The 23,516-nt window shown below is 39.7% G+C and overlaps 1 protein-coding gene across 3 annotated transcripts in view; it reads right to left on the bottom strand.

Annotated features, from left to right (window-relative positions):
- tpk1 (thiamin pyrophosphokinase 1) overlaps positions 1–23,516 on the bottom strand; it is a 91,103-nt gene that overhangs the window by 30,974 nt on the left and 36,613 nt on the right. For all 3 annotated transcript variants that reach the window (XM_074693929.1, XM_074693931.1, XM_074693930.1), the window contains exons 5-7: positions 14,986–15,058; positions 11,090–11,185; positions 1,022–1,168 (exon numbers count right to left, since the gene is read on the bottom strand). In XM_074693929.1, the coding sequence (XP_074550030.1) occupies positions 1,022–1,168; positions 11,090–11,185; positions 14,986–15,058 (316 nt within the window). The remainder of the gene's footprint in view (positions 1–1,021; positions 1,169–11,089; positions 11,186–14,985; positions 15,059–23,516) is intronic.

Genomic DNA, 23,516 nt, shown 5'->3' with positions numbered 1-23,516 from the left:
TACCTCCGGTCTTGGCTTGTTATGCACGTCTGTAAAGGTTTAGAAATTCCATTTCTTGTTTGTATCATACCATTCCAAAGCTGAGCACGTAACGAAGCCGTGATTGCACTGAATACAAGTGGTGAGGATATTTAGTAAAAGTTGTAAACACTCCAATTACAGATGTAACTTGAGCAAACAGCAGCAGGTCTTTCGAAGGTTGCGTTCACCTTCATGTACAGCCGTCTGCGTTCATCAGTCGCTAGCGAATTGGAGCCACGTTGACAAACGAGCTTAATTTACCCTCAGTGAAGTAAGATTAATTGGAGGTGTCGAGGTATGAAGCAGCAAATGACAACGCGCCTTTGGAATAATGACGAGTAGTAGACCGGGGGTGAGTGAGAGAAAGGTTTACTTAAATTATTACAAGGTGTCATCAGGGAGTGTTACACTTTGTTGTTTGTCCTGGAGATCCTGCAAATAAACAACACAGAGGGGAAAAAAAAGGAAGGACGAGAGGGAGGGAAAGAAGAGCACCGTGTGTCCCAAATGGCGGCTGCTCAGCCCACTTGTAAACTCAATCAACTGAGGAGCATGAGAAAGTGGCTGGCATTGAGGAAAAACAATTTAGGAGCATCAAAAGAGACCGTCTCTCTTATGCGCAATAGAAAATTGGGGCACCAGAAGAGCAGGAGTGTGTACGTGTGTGTATATGTGTATGTGTAAGTGTGTGTGGGGGTTGTTGAAGTGATTACTTAACAAAGAAACAAAGTGTTCAACACTCCAATCAAGGTGGAAACACAGCAAGAGAAAGGGGATTTTATAGAGAGGACAGAAAATGAAGAGAAGGACCAGCAGAAGGGCAACTGAGGAGGAGAAGATGCTATTACAAGAGAGAGGAATGTTAATCTAGTGGGGTTGAAATACACTGAAGGGAAGGCTGTGAGTGAAGCTTTGATGTGACCTCTGAATACAGATTATCCACCTTTAAATCCACCTTTAGATGGATAGACTGATGATGTGTGTGTCATGATGCACTCACAGGTCTGAGCAGGCATGCCAGGCTGCTCCCCTGTATGATCAACAGGGGGAGTTGTGTCATGGACAAAGCGTGGTGAAGAGTCTCAACAGATGCCATGATCTGGTCGAATCTGCCAGCCAGACCTCCTAGAGTCACAATGGTATCCACCTGGAAAGACAAATAGAAGTTAGAAGTTAGTCACACAGAAGAAAGCGTAGTGATTTGTTATTCCAGAGTAGACTCCTGGCAGTATGATGATATTTCAAAAAGAGGACTGACAGAGTAACTGTAGAGAAGAAAAACAAGAAAACAACAATTAAAAGTTCTTTTTCTGCATTCAGATGGAAATAATTTCCACATTGTGACAGGTAATACAGCTGAGTTCGGGATGAAACAAGTTCTGTCAAAGATGAAGGATTTTCTTGATGGACTTATGAGAAGTTTGTATTAAATAAGGATACAGAGATTGTATGCTCAGAGAAAAGTGTTCAGAAAGTGTTCAGAAAGTGCAGAAACAAAAGTATTTACCAACTTAAAAAAAGACAAGGATTTCTCAGGGACTTTAGATGTGGTAAAGTTTGTAGAGATTGAGTCAAATCCATTGCAGTTTGAATAAAATTATGCGATTTGTAGAAATTAACCAAAGTAGGCCGGAAGCTTTCTAAGTGGGAGTGTTGGGAAAAAATAACTCATCAGTTGTGTTTATCAATTTTCACTGACATCTGTTGAGCAGACTGAAGAAATCTTGTTTACAGCAAAATAAACAATTTATTAAAGAAATATAAAACATGTCTGTTTATGTTTTTCCAAAGTGCCACTGTTTTGCTGCCTTTACTGACTCAACAACTGCTCCCTTCTTTTCCACGTACATCTTGGAAACAGCAACTTCTGCCCAGTGTATTCATGTTGGTATGATCTCCCTAAGCTCCAGTGTTGGTACCATTCTCTTTAACGCTGTAAGGACATAGGCCTCTAGTGATGAAGATCAGCGCTGACCTTGGTGTCTTCTGTGCTCAGAGAGCTTGACTGCTGTTCTCAGACAAATTAGTCATGAAGCTGCATCATTTTGTGATCTGTTGGTTTAGCTCAAGCCACACGATGTTAAACCTCAAGCTGGGTTGCGGATGTAAAGGTTTGTTGTATTGTTGCAGAGCTCACACCATAGACTGTAAAAAAAATGGATGTCATTTTGCTCAGCTTGAAGTGAGGTTGCTATGAAAACTGCTCCCTGCTGGCTGGAGTTTAGGTCAAAAAATCTGGTGCCTAGTCATTCCAGATAGGCTGTAGTCAAACTTTAAAAAATGAATACACCTCATGAATTTTTTTATCACATTTGGTTGCTGTGATGATATGGAGACAATATCAGACTGCATTGTGGTCAAGTCCCCTTTTTCCGAAAAGTTTTAATTTTGTTAGTTATCAGACATTAAAAACGGGGTTTTACATCACATGAAACAATGATCTTCCCCCCCTGTCTGTCTTCTTTTGGGATCAGTAACTAAAAAGAAAAAAAACAATTTGGTACCCAGCTTCAGTCAGATTCTCTAAGTCTCTCGTAGTCTCTGCTACACAAACTCTGGTTGCACTATGGCAGCGCCTCTGGTGGAGGAATTTTTGCATCAAAACCGTACAATTATCAATGGCAGATCCATGCTGTCCATTCTATAAACAGTCTATGGCTTACACACTATGCTACTCTTGACTGAACAGCAGTTAGTTAGACAAGAGAAGTTTATGTACAGCTGAAATCACAGTACGGTGGTCTTTGAAGTGCTCTTGCAGGAATGGGGCATCATAGCGACTCAAATGATTGAGTCAAGGATTGTCCAAAAATGCATTTCAATGAACTGATAAATTCATTTCTTTAATTTACTCTCATAGAAATTGTGGAATAAAAAAACCACAGCCATTCAAACCAGGACCTTGCTGTGAGGCAAAAACAACTAGAAAAGCACAGAGCACAGACCTCTGCCAAGCATATTGTGATTGTCACGCAACACTTAAGTCCTACTTTAATGTTATACTCACTTTCAGCGGACTGTCTGCTACAATTTGGTGTTAGTTGCAGGTTTGTACAATAATTTGTTACCTGACAGTGTTAAAAATTATGATGATACATATGACACATATTTCATATTCCAGATCTTATTTTCTGTAATATTGGCAGGATCTGGAATGTACTTCTACATCTGTAGGAAATTATGGTGACCTTGTCTTGTATTCTTTTGCAAAGCAATCTGAGCATTTATCATGGAGTTATACTCACATATGGTGAAAACAGCACTATCTCACTATGATAAAGAAGCCTTTAAAAAGATCCTGGATCCAGATGGTGATCCAGATCACCTCACAAATTTAATCACGTCTTCCTTATCCCATTTTGAACATCTCCTGAAAATCTCATCAAGATCTGTTGGTTACTTCTTGAGTTATGTTGTTCACAAACAAACAAACAAACTCTCCCAAAAACATAACTGCCTTGGCAAGGGTAATTACCACTGCTACACCTTGCAGCCACATAATGTCTAAATTTTTTTTCAAAAGTAAAAAAGAAAGGCCCAATCTCCCAATAAATTATTTTTTGGCAGCATGTAATGTCTAAGCAGCACAGAACTCATTCTCCTGCGGGGTTAAGGTCAATTTTGGACAATTAACCACTTAAAAGGCCACAATGTGTCCCCAGGTGGCATGTTTCTTTACTTTTATAATATCTACATACAGTTTATTTTTTTTATTTTATCAGCTTGCACTAATGAGCAAGAGATGTCTAGGAAAGAACAGCATCTGTTGACAGAGAGCTGATGCATCACTGGTTTGGGCCTTTATTTCTGATCTGTTGATAATAAAAAAAAAATTCTTAAAGTCTCAAGTTTTGACTTTAATTAAACAGCTTAAGACAAATAAGCACAGCAACGATGAGACCAGCAGGGATCCAATTAAAAAAAAAAACATCTGAATTTAAGATAACTATCATGGGCTGATCAAAGGATAAATCATGGCCATTGCATTGATGCAGAATCTCTGCTGGTCATAAAAAGTCAGTGAACGCAGAAAGTAGGGTAAGATAATTGGATTACAAAAACCAATACCATTTCCAGGAGCCTCTGATCCAAAGTGAGGTATGTCCTAACTTTGAGCAAGCAGTTCACTTAAGTACAATATTTACAGCTCTCAGCAGTTATATCCTTAAACAAACTCCCCAAGCAGTCAAGCACCAGTGCTGACAGCTTTAAAACCCAACAGAGTGTAGAGGGCAGAGGCGCTGTCAGAGGGTGACGACTGACAGTCACGCCAGCACCCAAAATCAACAAAATACCATCAATCACACCCGCTTCGATGTTTTTACTTCAACCACACGCTACAAACAAATCAACAGAACTCAAGAGGATGAAAGCCTCTGTTACCTTTACAGAAAGTCTTTGTGCTTTGAATCTGTGAGTTCAGTTTGATTGAGTGATGTCCTCACACTCCCACATGTTACAAAAATCAAGCAGCCCACGCATTCCTCACTTCTCCTACTCTACTTCTCTGGATTATTGCGTTTCCCATCAGGCTGCAGCAGTCGGTCTCTAAAGACTCTCCAGCTGGCTCAAATTGCTGCAGCGTGTGTATCGACAAAACTATGGAAAAGATCACATCCATCCCATGTTACTTCAGCAAAGGCTTCACATGTAAAATCTGAATCAGTTCTGTGGGATGTTGCATCCTGTTTTAGTTGTATGTAAGTCATTCTGACATGCCTATCAATTTACTTTGCATAACTCCAACAATGATGTTACTACATGACACTATGGCTGCACCTCCTTTGAGAAAACAGCTTATTTACTCAGCTGAATGTGTTGTTACTAGCTGCCTGCCTCAGGTGATAGAGTTCAAACCAACCAAAGAGTTAAGATTGAGATTACTTGAACATCTGTTTGACGCCCCCTCAAGCAGAGGTATTGCCTTTAGTGTAAACAACAACACTTGGGAGCAGGAGAGAGAGGTTGTGGGAATAAAACAAACAAACTGTGAAATGCTTTCCTGTGGTTTGATGAAAAAAGTCATAACTGCATGATAACTTTAAAAATCAGAAACTTGCGTCATTGTGTGACACTATGCTTTGACTTAAGCACTGTTTGTGGCTCATGTTACAAGGCTAATTTACTTTTAAGGAAAATAAATAAATCTTAACATAATAGGCAAAATGCTCTTTTAAAAAAGTCTGAACAAATTTCTCAAAAAGCTGGATGCTGTTATAAAATTGTTCTTTGAACAGGAGCAAATTGTTTTTCATTGGAAACTTTTTCTAGTTCCATGATTCATATTCAACGTGTTGGAGGTCCAAACAAGGGGCAACATCTGGTTTAGAAAAATGAAGCCTATGTGAAAGTGCTAAAAGTTGTTGTTCATTGAGAATCCGCTAGAGGCTGGCTGCAGAAAAACCGGGCCCCCCGTACACACCAAGCCAAAAAACTGACTTTTACGGCATTAAAAACACATTTACAGCCTGGTCTTCGAAAAACAGCTAGGGTCTGAAACGTTTAGTTTGCTATCGGCAAACACTATCCTGTGGGTGATTTTTTTTCTAACTGGCTGGTTTAGAAGATACTAGGATTGTCTGACTGTCCAATCAGAGACACAGCTCATCTTTCATGACTGACAGGTGCCCTTTAGCTGTTAGAAAGCAAGCTCAAAGCCTGGGCCATATCCAGCAATGCAGAGACTACGTCCATGTTTTATAGACAGTGTTATTTAATGTAACACATTTCAAAGGGGTAGGATTAGATAAGTTGATACTTCTTCCTACTCTTTTTCACTCATGTAAACCGAGAAACTAAATCAGTTATTGTCCTGTTTTTTTTTTCTTTTTTTTCTGATTACCATTTACTTGTATTACTCACATGGACTGTATAAAACATGGACGTCGTCTCGCCGACGTCACCTGTCTGTTTCTGAAACGGAAAATGAAGCTATAGGCTATAGTGGCCATATTGGTAGTGGCAAGAGCTTCACATACAGCTATAGGGCACCTGTCAGCCACATGACCCTCAGCTGTGCCTCTTATTGGGGGAGCTTGTGATCTTAATATCCTCTGAACGGCCAAGTTAGAAAAAAATTCACCCCCCATACAGTAAGTGCCAATAGTAAAATTAGCGACTCAGACAGGAGACGTTTTTTGAACCAGGCTGTAAATAGGTTAATTAGGTTAATTTGGCTTGGTGTGTATGTGACTTCCGGTACTTCTGGAGCCAGCCTCAAACAGACACTCGAGAAACAGCAGATTTTAGCACTTCCGCATTGTCTCATATTCTTAGACCGGAAGTTTCCGCTTTATTACTCACTGTTTAACTTGTCATTTACATGAACAAAATAAAGTCATTCATTCATCAATAAATACTGGCTATGGGTCCAAACCCAATCCCCACACACATAGACTTTGTGATTGCTCATGGCTTTTCCACTGTCATTTTATCAAGTCTGTGAGGATGCAAATCTATCAGCCTCTGGTGTAATAATTTAAAGAATGACCCTGTGAACTAGTAAATTTTAACTCAGTAGTTGAATAACAGAGAGAAAGTCCTTGGTAATGATTCCTTGTTTAGTTTTTCCATTACAATGGCACCATGTATTTACTGATTATCTGAAGGCAGCCACACCAGCTGATCTTTGCCATGGTTTCTAAAATCAATCTTCTTGCTTTAATTTGAGCATTTCAGGTGCTCTGAATCTTTTTCTCACCCTCCCCCTGTGTTAATTCAACAAATGAATTTGCAATACATCAAAGCATGATGAAAAACAGCATAAGCTGAATCTCCCTCATGCTTACAGACTGTCATGTCACACATGATACTACCAGTTGCCTTAGATTGTGTCATCTTTGTTTCATGGTCCTTCCTGCAAGACTTTAAAGGTGAAAGTTGAAATGCAGAAAACAACAGGGCCACAGAAACCATTTAATGAATAGTAGAATAAGAGAAGTTCCTGAACTAAAACTTCCTATTACTTCTGGCTGAAAAGCACTTTATTTCAAGCCCTCATGGATGAATGCAGCTGTATAGTGCACGTCTGACTTCATTCGAGTCCATGAAGGTTCAGCTTACAGCTCAGGATTTAGGGTATAGCTGTGTCACTCGGTGTGTTGTGTTGGCTTATGGATTCTGTAAATTGTGAGTAGTTGAAAAATAATGGAGGGAAAAGACTCAGAGGAAAATAACTTTACCTGACTTTTACAGCAAACCCTAAATTAAAATTGATTACAAAAATCTGATATCAGGCCAAATGGCTTTTTTACTCAACCAATCCATCAGCTCAAAGGGCCTTTCCAAGCTTCTTTTTGCTTATCAAGAACATTTTTTTATACACAAGAAAACCCTGACACGAGCAAAGCTGCTTCCTGGGGGAGGAAGGGGTGAAAGGAACAAACTCACAGAGAAAAGTGTCAGCGTGGGGTATCAGTGGACTCAAAACTCACAGTGAGTCACCCAAAACGCAGAGGACAGAAAAGCTCAAAGTAAAGAATATTGAAAGAAAACAAGGTGCAGTGACTTGAGAAGAAAAGGTGTATTGTGTTTAAGCTTCCAATGACACAGTAGCTTGCTCGATCTTCCGCTTCGGATCAAACTTCTGCTGTGTCCGCTACGCATATCAAACTCTGAATGGCAGTTCTGAATTTTTATTTGTTCCTGTTTAAGTTTGTTTATATAAAAAAAAAACAAGCAAGGCAAGGAGAATCTCCCGACTGAATGAACAAAACCCAACAAGCTTACACAAAAGATCAGGCCGTACTCACTCCTGATTGGCTGCGGGAGCCGGTGCGAGGAAAAACTGGCTTGGTGATAAACACAAAAACCATCCATTTATTCAGGGATGATGAACAGATAAGCAGAGAAAGAGAGGAGAGAATAAAAACAGTGGTGCTGCTTTTGCTTGCAAAAGAGAGTGAAGCTAACTAGGACAGAGAAGACAACCGACAGGCACACACACGCACGCACACACACACCTTCAACTAGAATGTGCGATTGCATCCGAATAGATACACACACTCACTTTCCACACACACAGCAGCCCACTTTTGTATGCACGCTCTGAGATGTAAACACACATTTATTTATAAATAATAAATGTATACTCACAAACAAATACATCCACCCACGATAATCCTCTGATACCATTCTTTGTCATTTTGCCCAACATAATATGAGATAAATTCTCTAAATCGACGGCTAAGCTGCACGCGGGAAAACATTCAGGGGCTAATGTGTTGAATCTTAAACGGCATAAACAGAAACACAGCGCTCTGTATTCCACAAATCACCCCGTTATTATCTCATCTTTGTGTTTACTTCATACAAACGGGCTAAGTGGGAGGAAATTAGCGCAGGTGAGTAAAAGAGAGAATGACGTGGCTCGGTATTAAATTATCAAAACAGGTCTCCTGAAGTTTATTTGTATTCACAAAGTGTTGAAGAGGAGAAAAGTTCAAATAAGAGTCATACGGGTAAAGGAAATTGGACGAAACCTGGTAAACAAACAAAATAGTCCTCATCAGCAACTCTTAGCGAACGTCAAAAACTGATTGCCCGGCTGCTATCTCTCGCAGGCAGACTGACGGACAAACACTCAGCACAAGTTCAAAGGCAGAGTAAATATTAGCCAGGCCGAGGGGGGAAAACAGCCCATGGGAGGGAAGGACGAAAAGTCTATCTGCTTTTAAAAAGCAGACAAAAGAAGACCAACACACAATGTGGCAACATGTGTGCAAACTCTGTGAAGTAAAGTGCATATTTTGAAAGTGCATGCGCCTTCTCTGTGTTTTCATCAGCTTAGAGATGTGAAGTGATTGAGGCACTCTGCTGTGATTGGAGCAATACTCAGCATGCTGCTAGAAAATTCTAATAATGGGAATCATAATAAAGAGACAGAGGAAGAGGTCGAGACAGAGGGACAAAGCAAGCATGGGGTGGACATAGAAAACTAAACAGATACACAGAATGATAGATCAACATATGATGCACAGTCTGCTGACATTTGAGGAGTCAGAATGGAAATGGAGTTGATCTTCGGATCATATCCCTGAGCGACTGCAGCAGCTGGCTGGGCACGCGGGGCTTCGATCCGCCTGGCAGCTGGTATTAGAATTTTGGAGATCAGATTGAAAAGAAGGCTTTATACTTTGAAAAGACTACAGCAAACATATAACATTTTAATTCCAGTAAACCCCATTACCTTTGCATTTTCTGAGTAGGTGTGAATGCAGCTAAAGTTATTCCAATGATATTTCTCAACCCTTATTTCTTCAGGGAATCCTCATTCTGAATGCATGTTTCTTTTTTTTACTCCTCTCCCAGCAGCACACTGTTTCATATTCATACGCCCACACATGCTCACTCCTTGCATCTGCCCACAGTCAACCACAGTCCAACTCTATTGACCTCTGCATAACACATTGGAAGTATCTAAGGACTCGATGCCTTACTTAGGGGCATTTAACTCTCCAAGGCTGAGAGCAAGGAGAGCTTTACTTGTTTCACCCAATGCTGTGCTGTTAGCTCAAAAACAGTAGCAATCCCCATCTTTAAACAATGTTTTCACATGGAAATGCCTTGAAAACACTGGGCCTCATTTACTCATATCTGAGATTTTGTCAAATTTTTCTTCAGAAGGTTCTGAAGACAAGTTTTAACCAGTTGTCTGAATCTGTTCTAAAACTGCAAAACAATTTGCACCTGTGTTCAAAAAGTCAGAAAAATATTTTCTAGAGTCAAATACTCCAAATAATATCCAATAAGAAGGAAAGTTATCACAGTATGAGGTTACACTGTTTTTTAAGAACTCTCTTCTTACCCCCAAAGTACACCAGATGAATCTCGTGTCTGGCCCTGCAATATCACCAGAGCAGATAGATTTTCATTCAAGTCATTGTGTCAACTTACATCGATCTGCCCCGTTGCAGTGACATGTAGATTCTCTGTAGGTCAGATCAAGCAGGACAGGAAATCATGTATAAGCACCTCCTAAAAACGCCCAGTGACTTTCAAAATAAGACAAACTGAGTCAAAACTAGATCCTATCTAGCTTGACTACGACAATAAACAGACATAATAAGCCCAGCCAGGCCAGGAGTCAACAGGTTTGATGTTTCTCTAAAGCCCAAAAAAGAATGAGGAGAGGCTCATCTATGGAGTGGGAAGTATGTGAACTGGTTGGTCTCACGACTGAAGCTGTTTGATGTCCTGCAAGATGCCAGGCTTATGTGCTACTTCAGCCTGCTGTTTAACCAACAAGGATATATGCTGTGTATGATAACCATGTTAGCATAATCCCAACACAGATCCAACAACTTACCTGACCATTGCATAAACTTGCTGACAACGCAACTGGAAAGTGCATCAAAATGGAAGTTCTTTTGCAGAATAAAAATGGGATATTAAGCTTTTACATACCAAACCCAAAGACATTTTTCTAGGCCAGAGCTCAAAATTGAAGGGGAAGAATAACCTTACCTAAAAAGACATGCTGCATGGCTGAAATGCAAATACACTCCTTACTATGTATGTTAACATATGTTCTTTGATAATATACAGAAACCAAATTAAAGAAGAGACAAGGAAGTAATCTAAAAATTTGCACTGGCATATCAGCTCTTAAATATGCTCTTCCTTCTTGTGTTGTTAAAAACAAATTTCAAATAAGAAAACATGATCAACAAAGAAGCGGTATGAAAATAATTTATGATCCATTAGCTTCAAAATGATTGTTGAATGCAAGTCTCCAAGTCCTAAAGGAAACAAGAAGGTAGTACAAAGATCACTCTAGCTTTGGGAGGATGAAACACTATATAAAATGTTAACCTGAAAGTTTTAGAGCTATGGAAGGCATATTTTTGTAACCCTTATGCAGAGCCAAGCTAGTTGCTACCCCTGCTCTATGCTTATGCTTTCCTGGCAAACACTTATTTTACTTATTTTACACGTGGTAATAAAAGTTTAAAGATGTTCATACCAGAGTAAAATATAATACAGCCAGTTTATTTGATGGTTGATACCTGATACAAGAGTTCATGTATTGAAAATAAAAGTTTGTGTGGTTGTAGTTGTGGTTCGTTACCTGTAACTTCCGCTGCTTAATTTCCTCCACCATGATTTGGAGACACTTTGTGAAGTCTGTGAGATCCTGGTCTGCAGTTTCTATCAGCTTGCAACCCTATGTACATTGAAAAATGGAAACACAAACACAAGCAACAAAACACAATCAGATAGGTGTTCACATACACAGATAGCTAAGCAAAAAAACCCAGGCACAGATAAAGGATAGGGGGATAACAAAGCACAGAAAAACAGAGCGAGATAGAGGGATGGAGAGAGGTATAAATCAGTGTTTTAGTCTTGTCTGGCTGTCGGTGGGCTGTGTTCCTGAATAATGAAAAGGCTCCAGTCAGTGGCCTTAAAGTACAGCATCCAGGTAAACAACCACGCTCTGGCTTTCTCTGCCCCTGTCTCCTTCTTTATCCACACACTGTGACTTTCCTACCAAAAACACACCAACTTCCCCTATCTCTCTCACACACACAGAGTGCAGTCAGTTCAGAAAAACTTGTTCGCTGTGCTCTGTTTGATCCCATCCATCCTCCCCCTCCCCTCCTCCCTCCAACTCTGCTTCCTCTTGTCTCTCTCTTTCCCTTGCGATTGCTTTTCTGTTCTCTCTCTTCCATTTATGCAGAATTATTCACCGTTTCCGACAAATCTCTGAGGGAACGCCTCAAACTTTCCCATTGTTCTGCTCCTAAAGCATCGCCATAAAACTCTGTTCTCTCTCATGGAAAAAAGGTAATATTCAGGTTTTTTTCTTTTTCGTTTTGGATGCATCCTGTGTGATATCTGTGAAAATGGACTAATATCACAGACAGCTACAGAGAGGAGAAAAAGGGCGAGAGCGGGTAAAAAGAGGGGGGAGTGACAAGCAAAGACAGGCTGTATCTCCTGTATCCAAGTGTGCGATCATGTGTGCTGTGCATGGTGTAGTGATGGATCTGCATTTCAGACTGTAAACAGTGTGTATTGGTGGAGGTCTTATCACTGTTGCGCAGGCCAAAGATCACACAGACTCTACATTTTCTCTCCTCTGAAGTGTTTTTATGTTTGTTAATGTGACATCTTACCCTCTATTATACATATTTAACCGTGCTTAATCTCTCCAGTGTTTCCATCAGATATATCCTTTTCACAAAAAGTTCACTTTATCGAAGAATGAAAATTTTAGTTTAGTCAAATGACGCCTACAGAAAAAAGTACTTTTGCAGCCAAGGACACAAGAAGGAAATGTGTGACAATAAATGTTATTAAATAATTGAGAAAACACCTTTTTGCATGTATAATTAAAGTAGAACGCATCACAGTATTTTGGGTAAAAATAGAACTGTTTGCCTCTTTTCAAAGTGCACACAACTTATTTATTTTTGTGCAAAATCCCTGAATAATAAAACTGTCACCAGAGCTGATGTTTTTACCTGAGTTAAGATCCTCAGAGAACCAAAGACACCTATCAGAAGCATGATCTAAAGATATGGTCCTCAACTGATTCTGTATGTAACGGATGGTTGATTTTATGTTTAAGACAGGAACTTAAACTAGAAAATACTTTGACTTGTTGTGTTCTTGTTAAACTTAAAGGCAGGGTCTGTAGGATATTCCTAAAAAATAAAAAGTCAACTTTTACAGGGATAATCCTGCTCAATTGTCTCCTATGGGCCTCTATACATGTGTGTCAGTGTCTATGTCTGCCTCGAACCCCCTCCTCAGCCGATATGTTGATGTTTTGGTTGTATCAGGACACCTCTGGGCGAAGAGTTAGCGTTGTTACCTAAACAAATCACAGAGCGCCTAGTGCGCATGTGACTTCACATTTTGATGATCGCGAGGGAAGAAGCTAATCAGAGCAGCTAAGACAGTGGACATAGCACGGATGACGAAAGACCGAACCAAAGTGAAACAAAACGATAAAGCAGATAAAGCTTTTTCCTGGCGGTGAAGCTTGGCTTGACTTTCACTCACTTTCAGGAATCTGAAGAGCAGCACGGGACAAAGAGTGATGCAAGCTGGCTTTCTACTAACCAGGTATGTGTCCAATAACCCAGTGAATTAGCTTGTGCTAACATGCCAAATCTGGTGCATGGCTTTTGAGTCTCCACATAAAAAAGGCGATGCTACAGGAGGTTGCTGGAATAGTGAGTGTGTTCACATAGTCGGAAGCTGTGTGTGCGCTGCTGCTGGCACTGAGCTGGGGAGGAGAAGCCCAGTTTTCATGTTATGTTTATGAACATGTGACAGAAATTCCTGCAGACTCTACCTTTAAACATTTTTATAACAGAACTGTCATTGGTCTCTTTAAGTGTTTTTAACCTCCCTCTTAGTTTAATCACACTGTGTTCAGCCCTCTGTCCGGCACTTGAGGAAATAGAGAATCAACTGGAGACAGTACAGATGAAGACACACTTACAACACTTCATTAATTTTACAAATAAATAAAACTGACATTCTCAAATGCCATGGACAGTTTCTGACAACGTTAAAAGTTATGTTTAATCCATGTCATTAGTCCCATAATTGTAGTTTCATCAAAGACTCTCACCATCTTTTCCTAAAATTAAACTAATTGTGTGCTTCAGGTGTGAACACCAAAGGTAGATGTTCCCTGTCTTAAAATACATCTCACTTAATCAAGCATGTGCACTGTCACATTTTGCTTTCACATTGCCCAATTTCGTAAAAACTGGCTCAAAAAATGAACCCCTTTGGTTTCTTTTAACGAGGCATGGTTCTTATTTCTCAAAACTTGAAAAACATTTTTTAATACCTTGCTTTTACAGTTCAGGCTTCGCTTTTTTTCTTTTAATAGGTTTTCTATTTGTTTTCTTTTGCAGTGGAGTGATGATTTCTTTTTATGGCAATCCATTGAAAGAACCCTTAAATAAAATAGCATCTGCATAAAAATGTGGATGTGTTTCATTTATTTGCAGACAATTATCTGGTTTTCACCATGTTACGCCAAATAACGACGCAGCTGTTTCTCCTACTTGATGTTAAAACTCCTCAAACTTCACTATTACTGTTACTGTTTTTGTTAGTATCATGCAGATGAATGTGTTATGAAGCACCATGAATGATTTTTAGATTAGCAGCAAAAGTTTGAGATCTTTGTACATAAAAACAGGAAGGAGGAGGTCATGAGTGTGATTAATACATTTTCCCTTCAAAAGTTGAAAGGCCATGGAGCGCTGTTGGTCAAGCAGATTAAGCACATGTTCTGTACACAGAGGCTGAAGTCTTTGACTCAGTGTTCACTCGTTTGACTTCCAGCTTTGGCCCTTTGCAACATGTTTTCCACTTCAACTGTCTTATCCAGCAAAAATAAATTATGCCCTAAAATACTAGACAATAAAGTTAAAAGGCTGTAAGTAGCAACTAAAGTTACAGGTAGTTTGGCTGATCTGAGAGCAGTTTATGACTTTTAGCAAAGGGCAAGTCTGACCATCTCCTGAGGCAGTCTTTGATGACTTGGTCCAAAAGCATCTTTGAGTGCTCTGACTACACAGCTGTACCCACTTTGATGAGTCAGTCTGCATGTCCTTTACTCTGCAGGTGGAAGTCCCGGAGAGTCAACCGAGCCATTTAGCCCGAGTCAACTTTGATAGAGGCTGATCCATTTATAGGCAGCTTTGTGTCCCTGACACACCACCCACACTCTCGGACTATATTTCCTCTTCTCCAGCTGAGTTGACAGTTAATCTCGTGGTGAGTACCTGAGGCTGGATGTCGTGACACTGTTGGGGTCATTTTGGGAAAACAGGTGCTTGGGATCAGATGCATTTGTGTCGCCTCCCGACATTTATTACAACTGTTTATAATCTTTATTTTTTAACAGCCATGAAAAGTTCATGTGTGTGAGTTTTTCTGAGTGTACACCTGTAGGTCTGAGAGTGTGTGCAAGTTTTAAGTTCCACTCACCTTGTCTGAAAAGAAAGCTTTGACCTCTGAAGTAATGGAATCAAAATCCCCACTGATATAGTCAGGAAGGAAGCTGGATGTGAGGATAGACAGGGAGGATGAGTGACAGAAAGAGAGGGTTACGATCCAAAAAAAAGACAGAGAGAGAGATAAAGAGAGAAAGAGACAGAGGAAAGGAAGAGAGAGAGAGGACATCGGGGCATGTGTCAGCTCTTTGATCTGTGCAGCGAGGGAGACGGGTGACGGCGCCCGGGGAAGAAGAAGAGACATGGAGACTGACAGGGTGATTCTCTGTGGCACTGAGGCTGCCCCTTTAACTCACACACGGCTGACTGCAGAGACGCATAGATTGAAGGAAAACACACACATACAACGGTATACGGCAGAATGCGAAAGAAATTCCCATACACACATCCAAATAAACTCTGACACACAGGTCCAGTGGTGTAACGACAAGCCAGGAAGCAATTTAATCCCAAAACTCCCTCTCACACATTCACACATACACAAGCAAACAAACCACGGTGTACCTGCTGTTCATCAGATATTGACCTGTTCCATCAGAGTGAGTGACTCCATTCTCCATTAGAGCGGACTATTGGTTTGATTAATGTAGGTCACACTGCAATTTAATGTTTTGGCATGTGCTCAATCAATGGAGCGCACAGTAAAAATGAATGCTCTAACTTGGCCACATAAACAATCCATGTGAATATTTTGGAAATGGGGTTACTCATGTGGAGTGCTGATGGGAAAAAGTAGATACAAACATGAGGAAACCATGCTGAAAAGTTCCACTTCCTGTTAACCCATGCTGGCAAAACCGCTGCAGGTTTCAACGATTAAATGATTTTAAACTGATTTTTTCATGTGTTTGAATCCATGTTGTGTGGAAATAAAAACTCAAAGATGACTAAAAAGAAAAAAGAAAACATGTATTACATAGGCATAATAGGATTAAGTCACTATACGCAGCTGTATCTCCACCTGGTCTGTATCCCTATACACATTTACATTGTCTGACTGACAGTATCATCAGTGGTATAACACGCATAGACCTTTGACATTTATACACTAATTATTAGGGCTGAACAAATAATCAAATTGAAAATGACATTGCAATTTAATACAGCACAAAATTCAAATTGCAAGGGCTGAAATTTGGAAAAAGGAAGAAAGACAGAAAAAGCTTCTTGTACACAGACCTGGATGCTAGTTTTTCTGTCAAAAATATTACACGTCTACAAGATTTGTAGTTAAATCAATCACTCGATATTCTACTGTGATTGTAACAGTTAAATAAAGATATGTTATTTGTATCAATTTATGCATCAGCTCATCTTATTACATCATGACATGTAGGCCTGGCCTACAGGAAGGAATTGTTTATATGATGACAGTATACTTTGTCATGTTGGTCATACTGCAGTATGATTTATTGCTTATGTCAAGTGAATAATGCAGAAGACCCCTCCCATGATAATCGCAATCACAATATTGGCCCAGACAAATCACAATTAGACTATTTTCCTAAATCTTTCAGCCCCTACTAAGAATGCTTAGCGTAGAGGCCCATTGGCCAGGTAAGGACTTAAACATGGCGAGGATGAGGCATGTTCTTGTAAAAAAGAAAAAACATAAACATGAATAAATTGAAGAGTCAGGACTAATCTTTGTTTTTATGTTAAAAATTATTACTGCCCCAGCTGTATGCGTGTTGCTGAGTGTGTGTCAGCACGTGTCTGAGATTCTGTGTGTGCATGCCAGGTGTGTGGGTGATTGGGGTTTGTTTAGCATCCACCAATCAGGGGTAGAGATGAGACAGTGGGGAAGGTCTCGAAAAGGGAGTTTCAATCGGGAGCGGCTGACCTGCTGTGGCCTGTTGGCCAAAATTCCTCGTCTGTGCTTGGTAGGAATAGTTTTAGGAAAAAAAACTTTTGTTGTAAAAAGTTTATTTGTTAATAGAATTTGCGTTGATAAGAGATGCTTTGATGTACCCTTCAGCCTATCATTTATCCCATTAAACATTCCTAATTTACCTCTAGTTGTAACAAAAATGTTTCAATCAGAATAAATTACAATATTAATAGGCATCTTAGCCTTAGTCCACCTTAAGGGATGAATAAATGTCAAAGCAGGTTATAATCAGTTACCTACTGATTATGACACCAAAAAATGTCCATCATGTTTCCTTAACAATGATCAGGCCAGCTGACAGTCTTGCTGGGGCCTGGGGTGAGATAATATTCAATGCCCCGAAGCCCAGTTTTGGTTCTGGGCCCCCTCCTGCCCTGGGGTGGGGTAGTGGGCCTGACAATAATAATGTTATGTTGATATATAAAAGGAAAAGGAGTATAAGCTCTAAAGATTTTAGGATGCTTCAGCCTTGTGCTTAATTAAGCAAATAGAGGAGGAGTTGCATGGTTAAAAACGTTAACTCAAAAAATGAAGTCTACAGCTGTCTTCCAAATAGCAACCCAAAGCCAAGGTGTTTCAAATTAAAACTCGTTAATTTTTCATGGCCAAATGTATTCAAAGGTGGACCGTTAGGTTAACAAAAACTCTCATCCTTCTTTCTCAAACTGCGAAAAAGTCTCACTCATCAGGAGCCCTGGCTTAGGGAAGAAAATGAGTTAATCACTCCATCTTTCCCCTAAAACCTTGCAGTAGTTTCAGACATAAAGAATAAGGGCAAAAAGTAAATATTTTACAGAAGGTCTTTATTTTTGCTGATCTTAAAGAGGCAGGGACAAAGAGAGGGGCACGGGAAGACGTAAATCGCAGTCAGAGAAAATAAAACCTCAATAACAAACAGATGAGAGCTTTTTTTCTAGCCTAGTCCGCTAACAACAGAAATGACTCAATTTCACTAAACTGAATACATAAATCATCATAGATTACCTGAATTTTGGAGGGACTGGATCATCTGAAAATAAACTGATATCCTCGGTGGGATAAAAAAACCCATCTCACCTAATCTGGAACAGGTTCTCCATTCCCATTGTTGTGAAAACCATTATCTATTTCTTTCGCACTCTCCCTCTTATAAGATTTGCTCTTCTTACTCTCTTATTTTATTTTTCAGTTCAAGTGATTCTACATTTTTTCATTCTTTTTCTATTTATTCAACAAAACTTCACAAGATAAACTTTCTCTGTTTGGCTCTTTCAAACAAAAGCAGCATGTGATAAGCTTTACCGTTATAGTATTTATTAATGCTAACAGGACCTTAGTTTATCAAACTGAACTTTTATAGGAACACAGGTGCTCATTAATGTAAATTAGGTATGAAAGCTCTGTTTTTTGCTAGCACGACATGCATATTAATATTTCAACTGATGGCAGATCAGATAGAAGATGGATATAAATATTCAATTTAATGGTAGAAAATGTATTCACCCTACTTTCCATGCTTTATGACTCCTCTCAGACAGACCTGCCTCCCAAAAACACAGTCACAGTGATCACGCCGTGTAGAAATACAGAACTGTTGTGAACTACACAAACCTGGAAGAAATTCCATGTTTAAACATGCAATCAAGAGGATTACAACTGCAAATTTAACCGGGCTGGAGGTTTGGGAATATTTGTGCATGCAGGCGTTGCATCCTGAATACAAATGTCTCTGTGTATTTCTTTCATCAAAACTACAGCTGTGTTTTGAGGAAACTTGCATTCCCAGGGCGTAAGAATTAGCAAGGTCTATTGCAGATATCAGTGAAAACAGCCAAAAAATCTCCCAGCCACGTCTGAGGAGAGCATTCCTGTCGGAGAGACAGATAGCTCTCTGTTTATTCCATTTGTAAGTGTGTGTGCATGTGTGTGTGTTGATGTGTTTGGAGCAGGACCACGCAGGGATGCAGTTGCTGCTATCTAGAGGCATTAACAGGTCTGACATTACGATTTCATGCTTGGTTGGGTTGTGTGTTTGTTTGTGTTTGTATCTGTGTGTGCACGTTTCCAGCAAGAGGCGAGAGCGATGTTCCGCTCGGTTGAAGAAAGAGATACAGAAGGATTATTCCTTTCCTCCTCCTCCTCATCCTCCTTGCCGTTCCCATTTACACCAGCAAGATACAGCAAGACAAACAGAACGCACACGCACACGCGCACCTTACACACACCAACTACAAAAGCATGCATGAAGACAATCATACACCACTCTACCTGAACCAAACACTGAATATAATGCTGGTAAAAAGTTTCATTGTCCACACAAACTCATTCACAGGCACACAATAAGTGCATGCACTCGCACACAAAATGTGCACAAAAGTCTAAAATAAGCCTATGCACACACACACGCCTTATGAAACATCTTCATTCAAGAGTAACCTTCATGCGACAGATGGGACAAGGCGTGACAGTGGGCCCAACAGGCACTCTGTACACACACACCATGGGGAAATGGACACACACATTTATTGTGACCTGTGTGCATGACTCTGTCGGCTGATAGTAATTGACCAGGCGGGATTCTAAATTCTGTATTTGTGTCTGTGTGTGAGCGTAAATGCTATTTGTGTGTGTGTTTGTGTGTTGTGTGTGACAGTCTTCACTTCCACATTAATATTAACTGACACTTTAATTTGGATGGGAAATAGAGCATTTTACCGCCAGTTTGTCTGGGTATCAGGCGACGGGGATGGCTGTGTGACCTTTGCCTGTGTTTGTGTGCCAGTCTGCAGATGTGTGTATTCGTCTGTCTATCAGCCAGCTTGTGCGTCCCGCTCTGCATCCTCCATCCTTGCTTTTTTTCTTCCTCCCTTTGCCAATAAACACCTCTCCTTCACAGCAGCTCTCACCTTCAGACCCTTTCTCAGACAAGGGTTATGTCTGCCCTGAGATGCTTATTTTTCTTTGTAACTCCAGCAGCTACCTTCAATCTAACAGCGCCATTAAGACTGAAATGAAAATCAGTCTTCTTGCTTCTTGTACTTCCTCCATGTCTATTTCTAACTCTTTCCATCAGACTACCGCAGGTGTGGTCTACCCATATCAACACTTAATTACAACATTAAGTTGTCTTGTTTATATCCTGCACCATATCTTTCATCATCTTCTGATTAACAGCATGACAAACACTCTTTTCTCTCTCCTCGTCTTCCCATCACTTGTGAAGATGCAGTTCTGATTACCCCTCTCATCGCTCTCATCTCCCAATCAGAGGGGGAGAGATGATAAGAAGTGGGGGCTTATTTTGGATGACATCATTAATGACCTAAATACATAAACAAGCCACAGCAAGGCACTTTGACATGCTCGACTCCCAGTCTGCGACAGGCACAGTCATGACTGTAAAGCACATACAGAAAGGAACAGAAGAACTCTGGATATTGGGCATCTGGTTTTTGATTTGTTATAACTCAAGTATAACTTTAGTTTTTGCATTTGCTTTTACTCAATCATTGCCTGTGAGTGCATGTTACATACCGGTGGGGCTATAAAAACAAGACGATGAGTCATTTGTTGGAATATAACCTTGGGTGTTCAAATAAATAATGACTGCCATCCTTCGGAGTAAGTTTTCAAATGTTGCATGTTGCTGCAAATCACCGACTACATTTCTCCTAACTTTCAATAAAAATGTTGTCATTTAGAGAATTGATTTATAGAAAATGACAGATGCTGAAAATATCCAAAAAGATGCAGTTTTTTCAGAACTCAAATAGTGGAGGAAAAGAAATTCATGCGCATTTGTACACAGTACCAATGTTTTGACTTGGGAAGAATTTGGAAATCCACATTTGGTGGAACAACCCTGACTTCTTTATCACAGCTTTCATGAGGCTTCTGATTGCTGTTGGGTGACTTCATGCAAGTCCAGGGCCAAAAATACAAACAGCTCAGCTTTGTTTGAAGGCTTGTAACCATCCAGCTTTCAGTGGGGTTCAGGTCTGGAGATTGGGCTGGGTCATCCACAACTTCTTTGGCAGAGCTGTGTGGCACGGATCATTGTCCTGATGGAAAAACCAATCCTCAGAGCTTGGGCCAATGTCAAAACAGAAGGAAGGAAGTTTTCTTCATGGTTTGACTCATGCGTCCTTCATAAAGACGAATCTGTCCGATTCCAGCTGAGCTGAAGCAACCCCAGATCACCACTAATCTTTTACCAAATTTTACAGAGGGTGTGACACACTGTGGCTTGAAGGCCTCTCCAGATCTCTGTCCAACCATTACACTAGGTGACCTTACTCCAGTCCTTTACGTTTTTTTTTTTTTTTGGAAGCCTCGCTCTTCTTTTCTAATCAAGGGATTTCCTGGTCTTACAAAACTTGAGTCCTGCATAGGAACCTGTTTTGATGCATTCTCACAGTGAACTCCCTCCCAGGTGCCCTTATCTATTCTTTTTGGAGGTCATATGATGTCATCTCGAGGTTACTGAGTTACATAAGAATGTGTTGGTGGTCATCTGGTCAGTGGAGAGTTGTTTATGCTCCCTGCCGGTCTGTAGCTTTGCTATCTACAATGTTTGGTTCTCAATCTTGGTCTTATGAGTCGCCGTCTAATAAGTTTTAAGGATGGTAGCAACCTGACACTAACTGTATCCTTTGCATATAAAACCAGAACTTAACCCTTCTTTTCCATACTCTAAACCTTTCCTTTTAACTCCTTTGGCATGGTTAATAGTTATTTTTTGATTCCTATTACTTTAGAGGTACAACCAGCACTCTCTTTGCTTCCCAAATGGCCCCACTACAGGAGAGGTAATGGCCACAGCAGTGCTTTTGATACTTCTCCTTTTTAAATTAGATTTGGTTCACCAAACCAATACCTCATTAAGTTGGATGAGGTGTGCTTGTGTTAATGTTCAACAGACACTGGAATAAAATGGCTGTCATACATGTAGAGGTGCTGATTTCAGAAAAAAATTGCAGTGGTCTCTTATCTTTAATGATTTATAGCTCAAATAAATCTATTTTTCCTCACACTGGTGTTTTAGAAAACTATCATCTCAGCCTCTGAAATGCTTTGTTTTAGGTCCCCCTTTTCCACTAACCCCCTTCCCTCTGATTGAGCAGCCCTCTCGAGGTCTGTCAGGGGCAGAAGTGATGGGCAGACCTTTTTTGTTTTGGGATTAAGGATTTGTCTTCAGCTGTCAAACAGTCAAAAGAAAAATGAAGATTTTTTTGAAAAAAGTAAGAGAGATTAATGACACAAGAAAAATCAACAAGAAGACAGAGTTTAATGAGAATTTTAAGGGTTAAGAGTGGCATCTCTGAGATGGTCTTTGCATCATCAATGATGATTGGGCCTTGATGGGTGTAAAACTATAATAAAGTATATCTTTATCAGCCCTTGAGCTAAAAAAAAGCACAATCAATAACTGATTACTTTATATATTTCTGCTGATAAAACCTGATAAATCTAAAACTTACCAAGGATGGAAAATATGGTTCCATGATCTTGTATTTGTATCTTTCTACAAGCATCTTTACATTCTGCTTATTTTCAGTTTATTATCACTTGATTTACCTGCTGCACAGCCTGATTTAGATCTGAAACCACATGATACAAGCCAGACTGAATAAAAAAACTACCTGCTACTCATTTTAATTTTAATCTGATACATACTCGTTAGGTTGTGCGCACCCTAATATTTTCAAAACTTTTTTAAGACTTTCAGAGACCCCATGCATGGCAATGAATCAACAATAAGAGATATAACATTTTAGAAACTTTACCACTTACTTTCCAGCTTTATTTGGCCTGCAGGTAAAGTAGTCTGTCTGTGCTGGCACACCCACTGTTCTCAAACCTACTTATCTATCAACTGTTTGAAAAAACTATAAAGTTTATAAAGTTTATAAAATGTATTCTTGCCATAGATCCAAGTCCAATATTAGAATCCAAAACATTGGACATTTAAAGCATTTGTATTATTACTTTCTAACTGAAATTTTCCCCAAAATCTTGGTTTCTCTGGCAAACAAACACACAGTATGTACTCTAGCAGCTTATAATCTTTTTTTAAAAGTCAGACAGGTTGCAAGAAAAAGTTTTTTTGCGAGATAAGAAACAAACTACCTGCTTTTTATGCAGACAAAGTATACTTTTTTTTAATTGCCACAGAGTTGCAACTTTAATTTGTCTTGCTTCATAATTCTCTTAAGATAGGTATAAAACTAGCCAATCAGTGCTTGCAGTGATCTCAGTATCCCATATTAACAAAGATTCTAATAAGCAAGATGTTGCTGGCAGAGCTTGTCTTATTGAAACAATTAAAAAATCCCCTTTTGCTCATGGGTAGTTAAAAACTGTGTCTTGATTTGTTCATCAAACAGTGACCAAGTGATTTGTGGTCCAACAGTGTGTAATCCCTGAGTTAATCAGTGCAATGCCTGTGGGCTGTCAGACTAATAATCAGACACAGTCATAGCTCACGCAGCTCATCTCCAAAAATACACACGCGCACTTACTTTATTAACTTTCAGAATTACACCAAGTGTCACTGAGTGTATTGGAGGGTTGCAAATTTAATTTAAACGTCAGTTGTAAAATTCAAACATGTTTAACTCAACAGAAACACACAA

Source organism: Halichoeres trimaculatus, unplaced genomic scaffold (genome assembly GCF_033239565.1).
Source record: "Halichoeres trimaculatus isolate MK-OKI-2021-1 unplaced genomic scaffold, fHalTri1.1 fHalTri1_scaffold_18, whole genome shotgun sequence".
NCBI classification, from domain to species: domain Eukaryota; kingdom Metazoa; phylum Chordata; class Actinopteri; order Labriformes; family Labridae; genus Halichoeres; species Halichoeres trimaculatus.
This window is presented reverse-complemented; position numbering and strand designations above follow the sequence as displayed.